At 43.9% G+C, this 15,112-nt stretch overlaps 1 protein-coding gene across 4 annotated transcripts in view; it reads right to left on the minus strand.

Moving 5' to 3' along the window:
* kiaa0895l overlaps nt 1-15,112 on the minus strand; it is a 192,000-nt gene that overhangs the window by 63,879 nt on the left and 113,009 nt on the right. For 2 of the 4 annotated variants that reach the window (XM_072518554.1, XM_072518555.1), the window contains 2 exons: nt 3,158-3,208; nt 1,116-1,730 (listed from right to left, as the gene is read on the minus strand). The exons of 1 other annotated variant lie outside the window; for it this stretch is intronic. In XM_072518554.1, the coding sequence (XP_072374655.1) occupies nt 1,116-1,730; nt 3,158-3,208 (666 nt within the window). The remainder of the gene's footprint in view (nt 1-1,115; nt 1,731-3,157; nt 3,209-15,112) is intronic. One more of the 4 variants, XM_072518556.1, reaches the window with a different exon arrangement.

Raw genomic sequence — 15,112 nt, forward strand, 5'->3', positions numbered from 1 at the left:
AGCATGGAGCAAGGGTCAAATTTGGAGCCTACCTGATCTGCACGAACCAGCACTATGCCATCAACTGTAATGTACCCGTTTACTTTTTTTAAAATAAATTTAGAGTATCCAATTCATTTTTTCCAATTAAGGGGCAATTTAGCATGGCCAATCCACCTACCCTGCACATCTTTGGGTTGTGGGACGAAACACACACACAAACACGGGAAGAATGTTCAAACTCCACATGGACAGTGACCCAGGGCTGGGATCGAACCTGGGACCACGGGGCCATGAGGCAGCAATGCTAACCACTGCACCATTGTGCCGCCCTATATACCATCAGAATGATTTACGCTGATTCTAATTTGGAGGGTGACAACTAGCACACTGCTACAAGAACAAAGTGCATCAATGTAGCATCTTTAATACAGCAAACATTCTAAGATGCTTCACTGAATCAACAGCAAACAAAATTACACACCAAATCACAAAAGGAAATATTGGGATCAGTGGGTGGTAGGTTGGAAGAAAAAGTCCTGATGGAGGAGAGGGGATAACAGGGCTGTTTAGCACAGGGCTAAATCGCTGGCTTTGAAAGCAGACCAAGGCAGGCCAGCAGCACGGTTCAATTCCCGTAACAGCCTCCCCGAACAGACGCTGGAATGTGGCGACTAGGGGCTTTTCACAGTAACTTCATTTGAAGCCTACTTGTGACAATAAGCGATTTTCATTTCATTTTTTCATAATACAGAGGTTTAGGGCGGGGATTCCTGAGCTTGGAATCGTGACAATCGAAGATCTGAACGGTGGGATGATGGAAATTGGAGGTGCACAGGAGGCCAGATTTGGAGGCAAATAGAGAGAGACTGTAGGACTGGAGGTAGATGGAGAGATAAGCAGGGTGGAAAGGAATTTAAAACAATGATGAGAATTTTAAACTTCTGCCGTTGCCAGACCTCGAGCCAATGTGGGTCAGCGAGCACAGGCTTGGTGACAGTTCGCAATGGGCAGCAGGATTTGTCAATGAGCTGAAATTCATGAACCATGGAAGATGGGAGGCCGGCTGGTTGACTTTGGAGATAACAACATCATGGAAAACAACAGATTCTAGTGACTTGAGAAGAAGATCTCACCTGTTCGATGAAACGGTCAGAGGCTATGCTGTACTTGCTCATTATGCTGCTGCTGAGGGGCTCCGAATACTCAAACTGAGGATTGTAGGTGTACTTGGACTGGAAAAATATCTCTTTCTCTTTGTCGACATTTATTGGTCTTAGTGCCACCAAGAGGCAGGGGCTTTTAACAGGTGGTGGCTCTCGTGCATTGTACTTGGTTATGTGAGGGAGAGAAGTGGCGTTCCTAATCCGGGCTCGGGAGCAATCCGAGCCTGTGCTGTTCACACTGTACGAGCTCTCACTCCGTCTCATCCAGCTGCAATGTCCGTTACTGACCAGGCTCGTTCCAGCTCCGAGCATCTTGCTGACCTTAAAGCTGCAAGTGAGCGGCCCTGGCACCTGTGACACAGGTCTTAATGGTGCCTCGAGCTGTGTTGGAGCAAGGCTGCTGTGCGACCGAATCCCGTTCCTCTCACCGCTCTTTCTCTCAGCCACTTTCTTGAGTACTTTGGGTGGGCCTGCCCTCTTGCTCTTTTGAGGCTCGGCCAGGTCCTGCGCTCCTGGATCAAGCACCATCTCCGAAGCCAGGAAGCAGTACGATGGGAAGTTGAAATTTATCCTTGATCTACCCTTCTGCACAATGAAAAAAAGAAATGATATCACATCCTCTGTGAAATGAAGGTCAACTTCGACTTTTATTTGACACCTCACTTCCTGCCCAAGGAAGAGGAAATTGTCAATTTTAAATGGAGTCCAACATTAGCTCTGAATCAAAGGTTAAAATTAAAACATTTCAAAAATACATATATAGCTTTCTTTTGTAGCCCACATAACCACACCTTTTAGTGCTCAATTACACCCTGTCCAATTTTATGGTCCATTGAATTCAACAGATTGAAGTTGGGATTTAACACGGGCTTCTGACACCAGTCTGCCCATTTACCCAGAGAGTCACTGAGTCGCATCGATTAGAGTAACAGTAGGAATGCTACCCAATTTCCGGTAGCACTGGTTTAGAGACTCAAAGCGACTGTCTGGCAAGGTGACAATCAAAACTGAACATTCTGAAAAAAAAGGGGCAAAGAAAGTTATTGTCTCTTACGAAAGCAAAATACTGCAGATGCTGGAAATCTGAAATAAAAACAGAAAACACTAGAACACTCAGCAGGTCTGGCATCAACTGTGGAGAGAGAGAGAACCAAATTAACCAGCCCCATTGTGGCAGGGGCAGGGCCAGAAAATGCAGCAAGCCATTCAAAAGGCCATTGACTTTGGTGGGACCGGAAGATCCCATCAGTGGGAAGGACTGGAAAATTCAGGCCAATGTCTGTGATCTTTCATCAGAACGTTAATTGGCCTCAAGCCGTCAAATAATTCTATAATGGACACTTTAAATACGCACTTTATAGCAACTAGACTTTTTAGTCTCATAAGGACTGCTGAGATTGAAGACAGCTTGCACTAGAAATTCCCCAGGGATGCCCAACTTCAACCAGTCTCTGGCTGAAACCCCGTGAACCAAACGTGGGAGAGTCTGTGCTGTGAAAGATGGGTGGGAGAGCGGGAGACTGTGGCATACTTGTAACATCATTACACGAGTAATCCAGCAGCACAGATAAATGCTTTGGAGGCACACATGAGAAACTAAGAGACACGGAACTCGGTTTAAACCATGATTTTGATAAAAGTAATTGGTTAGCTCAGGAGTAGGCTTCAAATGTTTGTGAATAAAGCAAAAATTCAAAACTCAGAAGTTGTCGACCTAGCTCGAAGATAATTAAAATCTGATCGGAGTGGAATGAAAAAAAGCTGAGAGATTTAAAGTGCTCAAAGTAAATTGGCTGAGATAGATGGGGAAATTGGATTGAAAGATATGATGGTTGCTAAGCAATGTCAAGCATTTAAGGAAATAATAACTCCCAACAACTATACATTCCCGTCAGGAATAAAAACTATGGGGGTGACATTTTGTGCTTCCCCGTGGCATGTTTCTTGGCGGTGGTAGGCGGCTGTCATTGGACAGACAGAGGAATGAAAAAAATCACTGCTTTAACACTCACCCAGGCAATACATCTGTTGGCCCAGGCAGAGGAAGCACCACCTTTCAATTCCTGGAAAGAGAAAACCAACCAGCTGGGTTTATATGCACTCTTTGATCTGCAAGCCATTCATTAACTTATCTTTGATATTGACTTTACTAGGCTGTGATCGACAGCTTCTACACACCCCTGTGGTGTTTAGGGTGTATCAGTGGGGAGTCTCTATTTAGGGGGTCTCTTTATTTAGGTTGGCTCTGGGGGGTCTCTTTATTTAGGAGGTCTGTGGGGGGGATTATGTTTATTTAAGGGGTCTCTGTGGGTATCTCTTTATTTAGGGGTCTGTGGGGGGTCTCTTTATTTAGGGGGCCTCTGGTTGGGGGGTGTCTCGTGGGGTAGAGTTGGCAGGTCTTTTATTGTGGGAAGACAGTGACCCTCTGATGGACTTTGACGACAACTCCCTTAAAGAGTTACCCCCTTGGCCCACTGCGAGGTCCACTGTGTCAAATACACGCTTGTCAGGTCCAGCACCAATTCTCGCCTACGTGATTCCCGGCCCAGAGGAAGAGAATCACACGGGCCCAGAGAATATGGCGCCCAGCCCATTAATAGGACCCATTTGCATCTCACGCTGGCGCAGGCACAAACTTCGATCTCGACGCCAGCAGGGGCCTGGAGCATCGGAAATGGATCAACGTCCTGCGCCGAACCTGTTTTCTCCTCGCTGCTGGATTCCCATCTGAGTCAGAGTTCAGTTCAAGCGAAGTAAAGATCATAGGAAATGGAAAGATGCTGGTAAACTAATAGATCCTGATAATCAAATGGCAGTCAAACTTGCGGTTTATTTCTCATGATTATTGGAAATCATTTTAAAATCTCAGACTCCGTTTTGTTGGAAATAGGTTGTATTCAGCTAAAATCAGATCCCACAATATTTTATTAATACCATAAAGGAGAACTTGCAGTGATCTTCATTTTGCAAGTTGATCATTTCTTATGGGGTGGAAGTGCAGAATTTGGGGAATGTTATTGATAAGGTTAGTTAGAAAATAAACTTGGGAGTAAAGCTTTGGAGGCTTTAAGTATACTGGTTTAGATATTAAACAAAGTGGGGCTAGTATAACTTTAAATCAACAGTCCTATTTAGTAAGCTGTTACTCCCATCTCTTAATGATGCTAGATCATCACAGAAAGATGATGTAGACAGAGCAATGATGCCAACACTAAGGGTATTCAAATGGTCATTGGATAGACATATGGACGATAAGGGAATAGTGTAGATGGGCTTTAGAGTGGTTTCACAGGTCGGTGCAACATCGAGGGCCGAAGGGCCTGTACTGCACTGTAATGTTCTATGTTCTATGTGTTTGAATCCCATCATGGCAACTAAATTCAATTAATGTAAAAATCTGAAGTTGAAAGCTCGACTCAGTAATGGTTCCATGAAAAGTTATCATTTTGTTCACTAAAGTCCTCCAAGGAAAGAAATCCGCTGTCCTTACCCAGTCTGCCCTATATGTGACTCCAGACTCTAACTGTTCTCTGAACTGGCTCATCAAACCACTCAGTTCAAAGGCAATTAGAGAGAGCCTTGCCTGTGATACCCACATCCTGTGAATGAAAAGCCTTTTTAAAAATGGTCCTTTATATTCTTTCCCAATAGAGCTTCACAGTGTAAGAGATATGAGTGTCCAAGTCAGTTCATGGCCAGATGGGTCTCACATGCAGAATAACACATTGTGGTTTAACCCTCCTGTCCTTAGGCAACGGTCTATTCTCTGACGCGAAACTATTTCAAATATCAGGAGATCAACTCCTTATAATATATACATTTATAGGATTATCAAAAAGTAATTCTTTCACCCGGTTGAGACTTGCTGTATTGTTGGCCCTGTTGCTTTACAGCGCCAGGGACCTGGGTTCGATTCCCAGCTTGAGTCACTGTCTGTGCGGAGTCTGCACGTTCTCCCCATGTCTGTGTGGGTTTCCTCCGGATGCTCCGGTTTCCTCCCACAATCCCAAAGGACGTGCTTGTTAGGTAATTTGGACATTCTGAATTCTCCTTCCGTGTACCCGAACAGGTGCCGTAGTGTGGTGACTAGGGGATTTTCACAGTAACTTCATTGCAGTGTTAATGTAAGCCTACTTATGACACTAATAAAGATTATTATCTTACAACAGCAACTCACATTTCTACAGCAGCTTTAATGTGGCAAAACATGGCAAGGCACTTTGCAGAAGTGTCATCAGACAAAACGTAAAAGTGCAGCAGACACTGGCAAGGACAAGATGGGCTGAATAGCCTGTTTCTGTGTTTTATATATATATATATATATATATGTAAAAATCTCGGACAACTTGAAATTTGGTCAAGTAACGAAACTCTTGATCAAAGAAGTAGGTGTTGAATGAGGAGAGAGATGGGGAGGCATAATTCTAAACTTTCTAAACTCAACTTTAAATTTGTCATGAGTGCCAAGGTACAGTAAAAAGTATTGTTCTGCGTACAGTCTAGGCAGATCGTTCAATACATGAGGAAAATAGGACATATATAAATACACAATGTAAATACAAAGACATCAGGTGATGCATACGGAGTGTAGTACTACTCAGTAGAGAAGATGCATGGAGAGATCAGTACAGTCTATAAGAGGGTAATTCAGGAGTCTGCTAACAGTGGGGAAGAAGTTGGTTTGAATCTGTTAGTGCGTGTTCTCAGACTTGTGTATCTTCTGCTTAATGGAAGTGGTTGGAAGAGAGAATAACCGGGTGGGAGGAGTCTTTGATTATGCTGCCCACCTACCCAAGGCAGCGGGAGGTGTAGACAGAGTCAATGGATGGGAGGCGGGTTCGCGTGATGGACTGGGCTGTGTTCACATCTTTGTAGTCTTGAGCCAAGCAGTTGCCATACCAGGCTGTGATGCAGCCAGATAGATGTTTTCTATGGTGCATCTGTAAAAGTTGGTAAGAGTCAATGTGGACATGCCAAATTTCCTTAGTCTCCTGAGAAAGTATAAGCATTGTGCATTCTTGGTTGTAGCGTCAACATGGGTGGACCAGGACAGATTGTTGTTGATGTGCACACCTAGGAATTCGAAGCTGTCAACCATCTCCACCTCGGCTGCTTTGATGCAGATAGAGACATGTATGGCACTTCGCTTCCTGAAGTCAATGACCAGCTCCTTAGTTTTGCTGGCATTGAGGGAGAGATTGTTGTCGTTGCACCATGCCACTAGGTTCTCTATCTCCCTCCTGTACTCTGACTCATTGTTGTTTGAGATCCGACCCACTATGATCGTGTCATCAGCAAACTTGTAGATGGAGTTGGAGCCGAATTTTGGCACACAATTGTGTGTGTATAAGGAGTATAGTAGGGAGCTAAGTACACAACCTTGCGTGCCCCGGTATTGGGAACTAACGTGGAAGAGGTGTCGTAGTTTATCCTTACTGATTGTGGTCTATGGGTCAGGAAGTCAAGGATCCAGTTGCAGAGGGAGGAGCCAAGTCCTGATTTTGGAGTTTTGATATGAGCTTGGCTGGAATTGTGGTGTTGAAGGCGGAGCTGTAATCAATGAATAGGACGTAGGAGTTCCTGTTGTCGAGATGCTCAGGGATGAGTGTAGAGCCTCCTGTGGACTGGTTGAGGCGTTATGCGAATTGCAGGGGATCAAGGAATTCTGGGAGTATGGAGTTAATGTGTCTCATGACCAACCTCTCGAAGCACATGATAGATGTCAGGGCGACCAGATGATAGTCGTTGAGGCACATTGCTTGGTTCCTTTTTGGCACCGGTATGATAGTGGTCTTCTTGAAGCATGTGGGGACCTCATAACAAATTAGGGAGAGGTTGAAGATGTCTGCGAATACACCCACCAGTTGGTCTGCGCAAGATCTGAGTGCACGACCAGGGACTCCATCGGGACCTGTTGCTTTTCGAGCGTTCACTTTCAAGAAGGCGGATCTGACTTCTGAAGCTGTGACGGCAGGTATGGGTGTGTCCGAGGCGGTTGGGGCAGTTGACAACAGTTTGTTGGCTTCCTGCTCGAAATGACCAAAGAATGCATTGAGTTCATCAGAGAGGAGTGCTCTGTTGCCAGAGATTCGACTCAGCTTTGCTCAGTAGCCCGTTATATTGTTTAAGCCTTGCCACAACTGATGAGAGTCCGTGTCATTAGTCTGGGACTCTAGCTTAGTCTGGGATTGTCTCTTGCATCCATGATGACTTTGCGGAGGTCATATTTAGATTTCTTGTGTAGGTCAGCGTCACCTGTCTTGAACGCCTCAGAACTGGACTTCAGTAGAGTTGGATCTTGCGGTTAAACCATGGTTTCCGGTGGAGAATGCACGTATATCTTTCTTTGGCAATTGGGAAACAGTGTGCAGTCACTAAACCAGCAAAGGGGAAGTGGCCTAAACTTAACATCTGTTTCTATTCTGGCATGTCTACGTTTGAGGGAGGGCGGCATTGCTGGTTTTAGCAGTGCAGCAGCTGTTTATGACCATCACTTCCTATCGCTTCCTGGCATTCTCAATATTGAGCCGAGCCAGCTTTGGTACATAAACAATCAGAGAGAGGCCTGACGGTCAGCTGAAACTGTGGGACTGCCTGCAGGGAATCCATTGGCATTTCTGACAATTCAGTGAGGACGTCATGAAGGCCTACATCCATTGGAAGTCGAAATATGAATCAAAGAACCAGTACTAAAATGGCTGAAAACTGATTAAAGAAAAATTTGATGGGATCAGACCAGTTCCCATCGGCTTCAATATGGAAGAAAAAAAATCGAGCGAGATGTAAAAAGCAGATGGCCCACCCCATCCATTATTTGTCTGCAACGTGTGTCAGTTTATAATTACCCTTTTCTCTTTCTTAATTTGATTTACCTAATGTTTTGTTTGATTAAAATGATTCAACACAGAAGAAAGCCATTCAGTCCATTGTGTCTCTGCACACTCTGTGGAAAAAACTATCCAATTAGCCCTACTATCTTGCTTTTGCGCCATTACCTGCAAGTTTCCCCCCTGCCAATGTTTATTCAATTCCAATTTGAAATTATTATTGAGCAACCCACAGAGTGTTTCACGGCAGCGGGAGATGGGCCCGCATTGGCCAGCGGCGGGATCTTCTGGTCCCACCGTTGTCAACGGGGTTTCCCATTGAATGTACCCCTCTCACTGCTGCGGAACCTGCGTGTCGGCGGGACGGAAACATCCTGCCGACGTCAATGGCCGGAAATTTTCGCTGGCTTTTTATTTTCCTTCCACCATTTTCACACACTGCATTTCAAATTACAATAATTCACTTATTTTCCTTCTTCCTGTCATCTCTGCTTCTTTTGCCAATTGCTCCAAATGTGTGTCCTCTCATTACTGACCCTCCCGCAACTTGAAACTGTTTCTCCTCATTTTTAAAAAATTTAGAGTGCCCAATTAATTTTTTCCAATTAAGGGGCAATTTAGCGTGAACCAATCCACCTATCCTGCACATTTTTGGGTTGTGGAGCCGAAACCCACACAAACACGGGGAGAATGTGCAAACTCCACACGGACAGTGACCCACAGCTGGGATCGAACCTGGGACCTCGGCGCTGTGAGGCAGCAGTGCTACCCACCGCGCCACTGTGCTGCGCACTGTTTCTCCTCATTAACTTTGTCAAAACTCTTCATGACTTTGAACTTGCAGCAAATTTCCCTATAACCGTGCTCTAAGGAGAACAACCCCAGCTTCTCCAATCTCTCCACATAACCGAAGTCCCTCGTCCCTGGTACCATTCTAGCAAATACTTTCTTGGACCCACTCTAAGGGCTTGAACTCTTTCCTAAAGTGTTGTGTTCACAGTGTTTTCCTTTTTAAGGGCCTCCCCATTGCTCATTTACTGTTTTACCTGCTGATTTTCAGTTCCAAATCCACCCGAGCCAAATCCTTTTCCAATTCAGTGAAATTAGTCATCTTCCCAATTGAATATTTACACATTTAATTTTTCCTTGTTGTTTTCCACAGCTGCCCTCAACCTAACAGTGGTGTGATCACTGTTTGCAAAATGCACCCCACTGAAATATGCTCCATTTGCCCCCTTTGTTGTTAATAACCCCACTTCATGTTAGATCCGAATGTATCCCTAAACCCAGAAGGGTAAATTGGAATGCTACCTCTTAAATTGTTTATTTTTCAATTTGATATAATGTGAGGAAAGATATGCACAGAAGTGAGGAAAGGTCCAGTCTTGTTGCAGTCATTCAAATAAAAGAATGTTTATTAACTTGTAAAAGCACTCAAGAAACAAGGCCACTATACAAAACAAAGGTACATTTAACTACAATAATGGCTACACACACACACACATACATACAGGCACACACTATCCTTGAATTAACTCCACTCCACATCTATCTACGTTCCTAAACACTGACAAATGTCCCTTGTCCCAAAACAACATGCTATACTGTTTAACTTTGAGCTAAATCCAGCAAAATAGTGACTACACCCGAATTGTATACCTTTAGTTTTGGGAATCCTTTCTTCTGATTCAGTATAGATTCTGAGTTTTTCAAACAGAAACTTTGTGTGTATAATCCTGCTTTCGGGATTGCTTCTCTTTCCGGCTGTGTATGGTTATGATCTTAACTGCTCATCAGCTGCTTCTCCTGCAGCACAGAGCTAACCCTGCTACTGATATAGCATTTTGCCCTTCTGATCCTATGCTCTCTAAATAACACACCTTAGAAGCCGTGCTTTTAGCATGCAAGTGTGACATGCATTATTATGTCTCCCCTTCACTAAAGTATATATCTGTTTATCCTGCTGCAAAGCTAACTCGCATATCAAAACCCTCCAAGCAGCTGCACTCTTTTTCCAGTTATTTTAAACTTTATTTTATCCAATTCTTAAATATTCTTGACATCATTCCCAGAACTTGATCTAGCACTAATTCTTCCCTCATTGGGCGGGAAACTTACTGGTCAAGAAGGTTTCCTTGCACACATTTCAGTAATTCCTCTCCCTCTTTGCCCATTATACTGCTATTTCCCTCAGCTTTAGGTAAAGGTCTTGCTGCAATATGTTGCTGATCACCTTCTCACCATTTTGCAGCCTGCAGTATAGGCCACAGACCTAGACAGATAAAGGTTGCTCAGTGAATTGTACAATAAACTGTTCAAATAAAGATAGTGTATTGCACAATGTGAGCAATGATGAAACTTTGTGCCTTTAAGGCCCCTAATTACCGTTAAGAAAACATTGGGTGAGATGAACGCTTGAATTAGTCTTCAAGTTGCACCGTTGGTATTAGAAGAATTTCTTTCCACGTACAATTTAGGGAATATGGGGAACAAACTCTTTTAAAAGCTTTCAGTTACTTCAAAACCAGCAATTTTTGGACTAGGAATGTGATTGAAGACAACAGAGCTAAGGAAATAGCTAATAGAACACCAGGCTTGAACCGGCGAGGTGTGATTAAAGGGCAGAGGAACACACACCGAGGGCGAAACTTTCCAGCCACGCCCACCCTGAGACTGGAAATTCCCCCCCTCCCCCCCCAGAGGTTAATGGACCTTTAAATGGTCCGTCAAAATTTCTGACCCGCCCGTAACAATTCCCACAGCAGACAGGACCAGAAAATTTACCCCCGAGCAAATATTTTCAATGTGGAAAGCTGGTGATGGTTGGTACTACCCACTTGCCCCCTCAAATTATCAGACATTTCTATCACTAACAAAAAAATTCTGCCTGTTGTATTATATAATGGACTAGCCTACTATAAAAATAATGGCGCATTAATATAGTTGTTGCATGACACAGAAACTGAGCATTGCTGAAAAAAAGAGCCATTTTGCTGAAGCTTTTTATCTTGCACTTATCAGGACAATTCGCAAGAATGCCATTGTCAGGGGAAACAATGCATTTGTTGCTTTTCCTCACATTGGTGTTCTTGCGAGTTGCTCTGAGTGCAAGACAAAATGTTTCAACAAATGTCATATTTTTTCAGGTGTGTTAATACATGAAAAGCTTTAACTCCATATGCTGCTAGACGCCCTGCATCAGAAAGATCCTGCCCAAGATATTTTTAATTCCTTCTGAAGGTTTCCTTCCTTCTCCTTGTTTGGTTGCTCTGCTGATCCATCTGTTAATGGACAGCAAGGTTGTGATGGAGAAAGATGGAGCTTGGCAGTCTAACTTGGGCTGCTGATTATGGATAATTTTCTGCTTCTCCCGGCCCTTGTGATTGTCTCAAAGGCAAAAGACATCCATCCTTCAAAAGAAAGGTTCTGTTGTGTCTTTTGTGCATTTAATTTGATCTTGTTCTCACTGTTCTGCTGAATTCCACAAATGTTTGATCTTTGTAGAAAGTTTTGATTGCTAGTCATGGGACCCATCACCCTTGGTTTCATGTTACCCCTGCATATATCATCATCCATGCTTCTCTGATTTGATTTTACATTTATTTTCACCATTTGAAGAAAACAGCATGTTTGCCCAACTGAGGAGTTTGCATTTGGCAGTTTTTCTTTTATTTGTGACCTTCCTTCATAAAACACCAACCCCCACTCCGGATAACAAGGTCATAATAAACAACGAATATCATTCCAGGAAGTCAGAGAGCGTGGGAGGATACATGAACGAGTCTGCCTAATCCTAGCATCCACTTTAAGAATGGAAACGGCAGTGGTCTGAGAGAGGATCTCTCTGAGAGAGGATCACTTGTCCACTTTTGACAAGGTGGAGAAAGAGACATTAATTAAAATTAAATTAAATAATCTTTATTGTCACAAGTAGGCTTACATTAACATTGCCATGAAGTTACTGTGAAAAGCCCCGAGTCGCCACATTCCGGCGCCTGTTCGGGTACACAGAGGGAGAATTCAGAATTCTCAGCTGGTACGGGAATTGAACGCGCGCTGCTGACCTTGTTCTGCAGCATAAACCAGCTGTCTAGCCCACTGAGCTAACCAGTCCTTAGAGGGAGAGTCAGGGCAATAGCTTGTCGAGAAGGGACAGATATTGACCATTAAAAATAGGATATATTTTTTAATTAATGGTTAATCCTTCATGGTGTTCCATTTGAACACCTGTGTATTTCCAGATTATGTATACGTATAAAATCTAATTTCCTGCTATTTCATTACTCGTCTGCCTGTAATGTATGTGTTAATGGAGAAGAAAATAGTAATCCCACTCCTTCCAATTTGTAAGATATGACTCCAGCAATAGTTGAAGGATCACTTGTCACTCTAATCAGTTCAATCTGCTCCAAGATGTCAACTTGTCTTTATGATGGAATTTCTTGTGACAGTCATATGGTTAACAGGGATGAATGAACAATGGTTACCAAGGGCAAATGGCAGATAGATTGTGCCCAAGGATAAATCATCGTAGTGGGAACCAATGAGCAGCAGTTCCTAGGGAAACCGTCATGTTTGACTAAGGCCAGTGAGTGATTAGTGCACAGAGTAAACCTTCTGTAGCTTGTTCCCCACCTGACCAACATGTGCTTCCTGCTTACGCAGTGGCTACACTTCAACAGTAATAATTAGCTATAAAGTGCTTTGAGATGCCGGATGGTTGTGAAAAGCACTATATAAAATAAATACTTCCCTTTTCCTTTTGTTTTGGATCTATATTTACTACCTTTAATCCAGAGTCTTAGCAGTCAATGTGCAAATGAATCACATGATTAGATCCAGCCATCAACATTGATGGAAAGAGATTATTGATAAAATGGTCATATGATTGCTTTTAGCAATGAGGCTGGTCAAATGATAGATGATAGATCTACAATCCAGTACAGTTGAGTCGTGCACTGCATTTAAGCTCCAACAGGTTCCACCAGGAGTGATCTGATGTTGATTGATGCCCACAGTCACCCATGAGGTACTTCTAACTGTGTGCCTGGGAAGGTACTAAATAGAAACAGACCTTCCCCAATGACAGGAAGAGCACTGGAAGCAGTCACCATTCACTGACCTCTTCACTCCTGATTTCAGAGCAGGGTTAGGGAGTTGGTTATTTACATGTTCATCTACAATACTAACTGGCCATTCAGGGAAGGGAGGAAGAAATATAAAAGGAACCTTAAACCCGAAACAAAACAATGACAGTGATTAGAGACTTCAGAAAAAGTTAGAAGAGCCCCAGTTGACCTTGAAGGTGTTGACCCTCTTGAAATTCTACAGTCCACGTCATGAAGAAACTCCCCGTTAGGGAGTGATGATGAAGATACGGCAAGTATTTCCGAGTAAAAGGACAGCACGGTGGTGCAGTGGGTTAGCCCTGCTGCCTCATGGCGCCGAGGTCCCAGGTTCGATCCCGGCTCTCGGTCACTGTCCGTATGGAATTTGCACATTCTCCCCGTGTTTGCGTGGGTTTCACCCCCACAACCCAAAGGTATGCAGGGTAGGTGGATTGGCCACACTAAATTGCCCCTTAATTGGAAAAAATGAATTGGGTACTCTAAATGTTTTTTTAAGAAGAAAAAATGTATTTCCGAGTATGGTGTGTGAATTGGAGGTGGTGGCATTCCCGCATGCCATTGTCCTTCTTTGTGGTCTTGGGTTTGGAAGGTGCTGTTAAAGATGTCTTGGTTAGTTACTGCAGTGCATTTTGTAAATGTTACACATTGCTGCCACCGTGAGTTGATGGTGGAGGGAGTGGTTGCTTGGGCTGGTGGATGGGACCCAAAATAAATGGTTTTCTTCTTCCCTGTATATTGTCAAGCTTCCTGAGTGTTGATAAAGCTACACTCAAGTGGCGAGTATTCCATTGCACTCCCAACTTATACATTGCAGATTGTCCCACATCTTTGGGGAGTCAAGAGTGGAGTCACTTGCTGCAGAATACTCAGTCTCTGGCCTGCTCTTTGAAGCCACAGCTTATATGTTACTCTCCTGTTTACGTTTCGGGTCTCCCCCACTGCCCCGCAGGATATTAATGTGGGGTATTTGCCAACGGTAATGTCAAGGGAAGGTGTTTAGGTTCTCTCTTGTTAGGAAATTTTAAAAAAACATTTATTCTTTCATGGGATGTGTGTGCATTGCTCCCAAGGCCAGCAGTTGTTGCCCCTGTTCTCGAACTGAGTGGCTTAGCAGTCGATTTTAGAGGGGCAGTCGAGAGTCAATGATATTACTGTGGGCCTGGAGTCAAAAGTAGGCTAGATGGGTAAGGATGGCAGATTTCCTCCTCTAACGGACATTAGTGAACCAGGTGTTTATGATAATTTCAGGGTCACCATTACCAAGAGTAGCTTTTGATGATTATTGCCTGGCACTTGTGCCTTATGAATGCTATTTGCCACTTACTAGCCTAACCCAGGATGTTGGCCAGATCTTGCGCATGTGTGTATGAACTGCTTCATAATCTGAGAAATTGTGAATGAAACTGATCAGCATAAAATCATCAGCGAACATCCCCCACTTCTGACCTCATGATATAGAGAAGATCATTGATGAAGTAGCTAAAAATGGACCTGAAGCAGTGAGGCCTGGGACGTTGCCACTGCTGCAGCAATGTTCTGAGACCCAGATGATTGGCTTCCAGCAACTACAACCATTTTTCTTTGTGCGAGATATGACTCCAACCAATGAGGGAGCTTTTCACCTTTTCCAGGGAAGCATGGTGGCACACAGTGTTAGCACTGCTGCCTCACAGCATCAGGGACCCGGGTTCAATCCCAGCCTTGGGTGACTATGTCTAGATTTTACCCGTGTCTGCGTGGGTTTCCTCTGGGTGCTCCGGTTTCCTCCCACAGTCCAAAGATGTGCAGGTTATGTGGATTGGCCATGCTAAATTGACCCTTAGAGTGTGCGAAGATGTGCAGGTCATGTGGGGTTATGGGCTTAGGGTGCTCATTCAGAGGGTCGGTGCAGACCCAATGGGCCGATTGGCCTCCTTCTGCACTGTTGCGATTCTATGATAGTCATTAACTACAATTGTACCAGAGCTCCTTGATGCCAAACTCATTCAAGTTATGACTTAATGGTGTGGGC

Source organism: Scyliorhinus torazame, chromosome 10 (assembly GCF_047496885.1).
Source record: "Scyliorhinus torazame isolate Kashiwa2021f chromosome 10, sScyTor2.1, whole genome shotgun sequence".
Lineage (NCBI taxonomy): Eukaryota > Metazoa > Chordata > Chondrichthyes > Carcharhiniformes > Scyliorhinidae > Scyliorhinus > Scyliorhinus torazame.